We start from the raw sequence: 8068 nt of genomic DNA on the forward strand, positions 1-8068 counted from the left end.
AGGAAATTCTGACACATGTTACAACATGGATGAACCTTGAGGACATTATGCTCAGTGAAGTATGATCCCAATACTGTATGATCCCACTCATTTGAGGTCCCTAGAGGAGACACATTCATAGAGACAAATTAGAATTGTGGGTGCAGGGCTGGGGAGGAGGATGGGGAGTTAGCTGTTGGGATGCTATTAAACAAATTGATGGAGAGAAGAAGAAGGACAGAGAGTAGACTGACTTATGTTACAAGGAGCCCTGATGGTTCCTTCATAAGTTAAATATAGAGTTTCCATCTGACCCAGCAATTCCGCTCCTAGGTATCTAACCAAGAGAATTGAAAATATGTATCCACACAAAAAATTGTACACAAATGTTCACAGCAGCACTATTCACCATGGCCAAAAGGGGGAGATGACCTCAATGTCCACCAGATGATGAATGGATACACAGAAGTGGTCAATCCGTACAATGGAGTATTACTCAGCCCTAAGAAGGAATGACCTCCTAACACACACTATGACATGGATGAACCTCAGAAACGTGATGCTCAGTGAGAGAACCCAGATGAAAAAGGCCACATGTTGTGTGATTCCATTTATATGAAACATCCAGAACAGGCAAATCCACAAAGATGGGGAGTAGGTGAGTGGTTGCCAGGGGCTGGGGGAGGGGGAGGGGGAGTGACTGTGAACGAGGACGGGGTTTCTTTTTGGGGGGATGAAAATGTGCTGGTACTCAACAGTGGTGACTTGTGCACAACATTGTGAATGTACTAAATGCCATTGAACCGTACACTTAAAAATGGTTAAAATGGTGAATTGTATGTGGATTGTATGCCCCTCCCCCCCAGAAAGGGAAAAGAGCCTTGAATTGTGAGAGAGAAAAGAACTGAACTGGGGGGCTTCCCTGGTGGCGCAGTGGTTGAGAGTCCGCCTGCCGATGCAGGGGACGTGGGTTCGTGCCCCGGTCCGGGAGGATCCCACATGCCGCGGAGCGGCTAGGCCCGTGAGCCATGGCTGCTGAGCCTGCGCGTCCGGAGCCTGTGCTCCGCAACGGGAGAGGCCGCAACAGTGAGAGGCCCACGTACCGCGAAAAAAAAAAAAAAAAGAACTGAACTGGAAGATCAGGAGGGGCACTGGGAGAGGATTGGGGCGTGAAGGAAAAGCCCACCAACATGGGTGAATTTTGGAGGAAGAGAGGGGAAGGTGGTGAGGAGGGAGGGATTTTAGGCAGTGTAGCTGTGGGTGGGAAGATCTGTAAAGAGTAGGTCAACTGATGTTTTGGAAGCAGATGCATGTTTGGGTTGGATATGACCAGTTGATGAGATGGTTATGAGACTGGTCCCCAGGGACTTCCCTGGTGGTCCAGCAGTTAAGACTCTGCGCTCCCAATGCAGGGGGCCTGGGTTTGATCCCTGGTCAGAGAACTAGATCCCACATGCTGCAACTAAGAGTCCATGTGCCGCAACTAAAAGATCCCGAATGTCAAACTAAAACCTGGCTCAGCCAAATAAATAAATGCATATTAAAAAAAAAAAGACTGGCCCCCAGGCAGCCCAGCTTTATTTGGGTTATCCATTCTCTGTGGCCCATTCATGCTGTGTTTACCACGATCCTCGGTGGAAACACTCAGTCCCCAACCTGTGGGATGGGGGTTCAGGCCAATTTTTATTGCATTTTAAAGGACAATGTAGGGAATTCCCTGGTGGTCCAGTGGTTAGGACTCAACGCTTTCACTGCTGGGGCCCAGGTTCAATCCCTGCCTGGGGAATTAAGATCCTGCAAGCCATTTGGTGCAGCAGAAAAAAAAAAACAACAACAGACAATGTAATGTCCAGGGGCTGGGACTTCCCTGGTGGTCCAGTGGCTAAGACTCCACGCTCCCAATGCAGGGGGCCCAGGTTTGATCCCTGGTCAGGGAACTAGATCCCACATGCCACAACTAGGAGCCCACATGCTGCAACTAAGAGTTCGCATGCCGCAACTAAAAGATCCTGCATGCCAGCAACTAAAGATCCCACTCGCCTCAGTGAAGATCCCACATGCGGCAACAAAGATCCCGTGGGCTGCAACTAAGACCTGACGCAGCCAAATAAATAAATAAATATTTTAAAAAAATGTCCAGGGGCTGACATCCAAGTAGCTGCATCGTCTGTACTTCAGAGCCTTTTCTCTGATGTTGGTCAAATGCAAACAAGATTAAAAAATACAAAATACGCATACCTGTAGATGCATTCCAGGAATTGGCTTCATAATCATAAACATAGACTTTTCGATTCACTACTAACAGCAATACTGAACCAGCAAAATGTGCTGATGTTACTTCTGGTATGCCAACCTAAGAGCAATGACATATACGATATCAGTATGTACATCTCTTTGGACATCGATTCAGAAAGCAGTACTTCTAGACACGCATCCATGGAACATTCATTCCAGCAAGAGTTCTTTGGGTCCTAGATATTGGGAACTATGTATCTTGGGGATTAGCTGAAAGGAAAACTGGGAGGTCAAAATTGGTGTTTGGTGCTCTCGGATAGCTAAATTCGCTCCATCTCCTTCTCCTGTGTCAAAACCTTCTCTGAGGATAGGCACTTCCCTGGTGGTCCACTGGTGAAGACTCCATGCTCCCAATGCAGGGGGCCTGGGTTCGATCCCTGGTCGGGGAACTAGATCCTGCATGCCACAACTAAGAAATCTGCATGCCGCAATGAAGATCCCAAGTGCTGCAACTACGACCCAGCACGGCCTACATAAATAAATATTTTTAAAAAATCTTCTCTGAGGATAAAGGCTACAGCATAGATGATGAATGATAAGCATAACTGATAAATTTGTCACTTATGAGAGAAACTTGTATTTTAGCAGATGGCGGAACCTTCTGGAGCATAGGTACTAACTGTCAAATTTCTCAAGATAGTTCCTGAGAGAGTACAGGTTTTTCTGTTTTGGTTGAGGGCAATTTGGGGAGGCCCTGAAATCAGTGTATGTAATCTATCACACAACCAATTATAAGGAGCTCTTGCAAGAATTCTGGTTCTTTTTTCAGGGGAAAAAAAAGCACTTGTTTTGGTAGTAAGGGCAGAATAGAATCAAGCCTTCTTTTGGCTTAGAAATTGCTCTCAATGTCTTTAAGAGGTATATCGTAAAATAAGCCCCCAAACTAACAAAAACAGACTAGCGTGGTGTTTTCTGAACTATATCTAACCCTAAGTATTACTTATTTCAAGCATCCCTTGGATCGTTCAGCAAAATAACTACCTGCATTGACGTAGGGATGGAAAATGGAAGGAGACTACTCTCAAAGCTATTCTTCGTGAGAAAAAGTTGTCTTCTGAAATAAACAATAAAAGGGTTCAATTAGGACAATTTCACACAAGAAAAGAAAAAAGACAACGGGAGGCATTCTAAAAATGTTCTATTCAAATGAAATTCTTTTCTTAACAAGGAACCATTTTGCCTCTATCTATCTATCTATCTATCATCTATTTATTTAAAATTTTTTTTGATGTTGGGGGTAGGAGTTTATTAATTAATTTATTTATTTTTGCTGTGTTGGGTCTTCGTTTCTTTGCGAGGGCTTTCTCCAGTTGTGGCGAGTGGGGGCCACTCTTCGTCGCGGTGCGCGGGCATCTCACTGTCGAGGCCTCTCTTGTTGCAGAGCACAGGCTCCAGATGCGCAGGCTCAGTAGTTGTGGCTCACGGGCCCAGTTGCTCCGTGGCATGTGGGATCCTCCCAGACCAGGGCTCGAACCCGTGTCCCCTGCATTAGCAGGCAGATTCTCAACCACTGCGCCACCAGGGAAGCCCCGATCATCTATTTATTTTTGTGAGTAATCCTCTATAGCCTGGATATTTGACTTCTTGAAATAACATTATTTGAAAAGTGTGACCATGTCAAAAATAAAATTATATAAAATGTACATTAAGTGACAGCTTGTTTTGCTCAGGGCAAACTTCAGTTTTGTCCTTTATTTTACTCTGATCCCACTAAAGTAAAGGCTTTCAGACCAGGAATGTGTATGTAAAAAAGAAACAGTATGTTCCCTTATGCAGCGAACTTTTAAGAAGCAAAAGGCCATCCATGAACATGGTATATTGCTTCCTTATCCAGATCTCCTTCTCTTGCCCCCTCCAGAAGAATTTTATGGTTTGAGGCAGACAGGAGTTACTGAGTTAATTCCTATGTATTTTAAAGTTTTGGGGACTTCCTTGGTGGTCCAGTGGTTAAGAATCCGTCTTGCAGTGCAGGGGACACTGGTTCAATCCCTGGTCGGAGAACTAAGATCCCACCTGCTGTGGAGAAACTAAGCCCATGTGCCACAACTTGAGAGCCCGCATGCCACAACTAGAGAGCCCATGTGCCACAACTATAGAGAAGCCTGCACACCACAACGAAGAGCCCGTGTGCCACAACTAAGACCTGACACAGCCAAAAAATAAATAAATAGATATTTAAAAATAAACTTTTTGGGCTTCCCTGGTGGCGCAGTGGTTGAGAGTCCGCCTGCTGATGCAGGGGACACGGGTTCGTGCCCCGGTCCGGAAAGTTCCCGCGTGCCGCAGAGCGGCTGGGCCTGTGAGCCATGGCCGCTGAGCCTGCGTGTCTGGAGCCTGTGCTCCGCAACGGGAGAGGCCACAACAGTGAGAGGCCCGCGTACCACCAAAGAAAAAAATAAATAAATAAATAAATAAATAAACTTTTTGTTGCTACTGTGAATGGCACCATTCATAACTGCCTTAGGTCAAGCATCTGTGACAAGCTACATGTAATTATTTTAGCTACTTGTGTGTCTCTTCACCTGTCTCTCCCTAACTCTACCCCAACTGTGGACTCCCTGTAGGCCAGCATCTAGCAACACAGGACAGAGCCGTCTCTTTTAATGTTTGTGGAATCGAAGAATGAGGGCAAATGTAATGTTTTAATAATAATTTAAAAAGTAGCGATATCTTACCCTAGATACAGGGCTATGTTTTTCTTGCAAGGATGCTTCATCAAGCGAGTTGTCCCAGATGAAAAATACAGGTGGTCCTAGAGAGAGAGAGTCACAAAATCTTAATCCTATCAATGCTAATAAACGCCTGATGAAAACAGTTTCCTAACGTGCAACACTGAAGATGTAAAGGTGAAATCTGAATTAGGCAGGTGGACGGCATCTATGTCATTTTCCTATTTTTTAAAATTAATTAATTAATTAATTTTATTTTTGGCTGCATTGGGTCTTTGTTCCTGAGTGCAGGCTTTCTCTAGTTGTGGTGAGCAGGGGCTACTCTTCATTGCAGTGCATGAGCTTCTCATTGCTGTGGCTTTTCTTGTGGAGCACTGGCTCCAGGCGCACCGGCTTCAGTAGTTGTGGCACTCGGGCTCAGTAGCTGTGGCTCGTGGGCTCTAGAGCACAGGCTCAGTAGTTGTGGCACATGGGCTTGTTGCTTCACAGCATGGGGGATCTTCCTGGACCAGACTGCCTTGGCAGGCAGATTCTTAACCACTGTACCACCAGGGAAGCACATTTTCCTCTTTTGATATTATCCTCTGGCTCTGTCAGAGGTCACCAATGGGGGAAGCTGGGTGAGAGGGACCAGGGACATCTCGGCACTGTTTTGCAGCATGCTGTGAATCTATAATTATGTCAAAATAAAAAGTTTAAGGGCCTCCCTGGTGGCGCAGTGGTTGAGAGTCCGCCTGCCGATGCAGGGGATACGGGTTCGTGCCCCGGTCTGGGAGGATCCCATATGCCGCGGAGCGGCTGGGCCCGTGAGCCGTGGCCGCTGGGCCTGCGCGTCCGGAGCCTGCGCTCCGCAGCGGGAGAGGCCACAGCAGTGAGAGGCCCGCATACCACAAAAAGAAAAAAAAAAAAAAAAAAAAGTTTAAAAAGACTCACAGGATAATGATTCATATCACATCCTCTCTATGTATATGTTACTTATTTACAGATTACTTATTATTTGAGAGGCCAGAGGCCAAAAAAAAGAAGTTAGAAACCAGTCACTTGATTATTTAGCAATGCTGACACCACTTCTGGAATAACACAATGTCAATAGGAAAAACATTTGAGCTGACAAAATATTTTTTTCTTCATGCCTTTTAGGCACATACAGGTGAAAGGAAGTTTCCTGCTGCACTGTGTCCTGTAAACAAAGTAAGTTTGCTTCCTATGTCACTCTGCATTTAAAAAGTCCTATCAGATAGAACGCTGGATAAAAACTCAGGTGATCTGAGTTCTAAACCTAGCTGCAGCTCTTGTCTTTCTTCAGGCTACTTGACTTCTCTCATTTAGCTTTTTAGTGACATGCAAAAGGTTAATGCCTATTTCAAAAGGCAATGGTAAGGATTAGATGAAGTAATGTTCTATGCCGGGAACAGCGCTGGCATCCAAGAAATACTAGGAAATATTAGTTCTGACCCAGCGATTAGATAAAAGTGAAGAATGAATGTTAACTGTGGAGCCACATACCCCTGGAATTTGCTCTCTGACGTGAAACACCTTTCCTGTCCTCACCGTACGAATACTAGTGGTAAGAGATAAGAAAACATCTGTCAATGTTTATGAAACAGTCGGCATGACTCCTACCAGGCTGCCTCTGGGTTAACGGTGCAGTACCTGTTCTTGAAGCTTTTAGGGTTATGGGAGCCCTTGGAAAATCTGATGAAACAGTGGACCCTCCTCTCCTAGAGACAGACATATGTATATGCAAAAATGGAGATGTGGTTCCTGAGAGCTCATTAAGGCTCATTTGCAGACTCCAGATTAGGCAAATGAGGAATGCCTACTGCCAGATTTTGTTTTTTGTCTGTGGGGTGGGGAGGTGTTGGTGGCTGGGAGAATGTTGCTCCAGTTTACAGCAGGTTCTCAATCTTGGATGTGAGTCAGAAGCACCTGGTGGGGGGGTGCCTGATAAACTGTAGATTGCTGAGCCACACTGCTGAGTCTTTGGTTCAGCAGATCCAGGGAACTGCAGTTCTAACAAATTCCCAGGTGATGCTGATGCTGCTGGTCCAGGACCACTCTCTGAGAACCAGTGTGGGGAAACGGGAGAATTGGATGTGACCAATCTTTGCAGACTTTGAGACACATCCTGCTAGTAAATCTTGATGGAAAGTCCTACTCCCCACTCCCTATAAAAGGCAAGTGTATCGTTAATTTTGCTGGGTCTGTTTTCATGTCTATAAAATAAGGTTAAGGAATCACTTCCCCGTGAAACTCGTTGTAAAGATCAAATGGGGCCATGCACCAGAAATGCATTCTCTATTTCTCCAGCAAACAGGGCCCTGCTGAATGTGACAGCTCATTCCAGGCAGGAGTTCCCTGAGGGTGGGAACTGGGCTTTAGCATCTGTCCCGTGCCCACGGCACCGCATGTACAGTATTTACTAATCTAACATTTACTGAAATCCAAAAATGTTCTGGGCAAGCAGTGAATAACAGAAAACACTCTATACCCTCATGGAGCTAATAGCCTAGTGACAGCAACAGACAAGAAAAAATTTGCGACGAGTAACAGAATTTAGTGATTGATAGGAAAAAGCAGCTATAGGGAGAGGGTCTTTAGATGAGGAAGTGTACTGTTTGTCAGCATCTGAATAATCAGGAAGAAGTCATGGAGAAAATCTGGAAGCAAAGCGTTCCAGGCAGAGGGAGACGCAGGCACCAAGTCTCCCCCGTTCGCGAGTTTGGCAAGTTCAAAGGACCGGTGGCTGGGAGCAGTGATTCAGGGGCGGGCAGGGGCCACATCAGTGGTTGTCACATCCCTAGGGGATCCTTGGTAATGTCTAGAGACATGTGATTGATGGTCAACTCTGGGGAAGGAGGTACTACTGGCAACGAGTGGGTGGAGGCCAAGGATGCTGCTCAGTATCCTACAATGTACAGGACGGTCCCACCCCAGAGAATGATCAGGCCCTAAATGTCAGCAGCGCCGCTGAGGAACGCTGCGCCAGATACGGCGCGAGGAGGGAGATTGGGTTTTATTCCGGGTGCCACAGGGAAGGGTAATGACAAGACCAGATTCGTTTATAAACAACCCCTCTGGCTGCCAGGATGGACAGGATGGCACAGCCTAGGGTGATGGCGGTG

General features: G+C 46.0%; 1 protein-coding gene across 1 annotated transcript in view; it reads right to left on the minus strand.

The window, feature by feature from the left end:
• Positions 1-8068, minus strand: part of LOC308616417 (cation channel sperm-associated auxiliary subunit delta-like) — a gene marked incomplete at both ends in the record, with an annotated part of 43128 nt that overhangs the window by 34131 nt on the left and 929 nt on the right. Inside the window, 4 exon segments of the mRNA XM_081232660.1 lie at positions 2218-2332; positions 3256-3328; positions 4950-5026; positions 6450-6504. Coding sequence (XP_081088786.1) covers positions 2218-2332; positions 3256-3328; positions 4950-5026; positions 6450-6504 — 320 coding nt within the window.

This window comes from Mesoplodon bidens (assembly GCF_964165515.1).
Source record: "Mesoplodon bidens genome assembly, chromosome: 4".
Lineage (NCBI taxonomy): Eukaryota > Metazoa > Chordata > Mammalia > Artiodactyla > Ziphiidae > Mesoplodon > Mesoplodon bidens.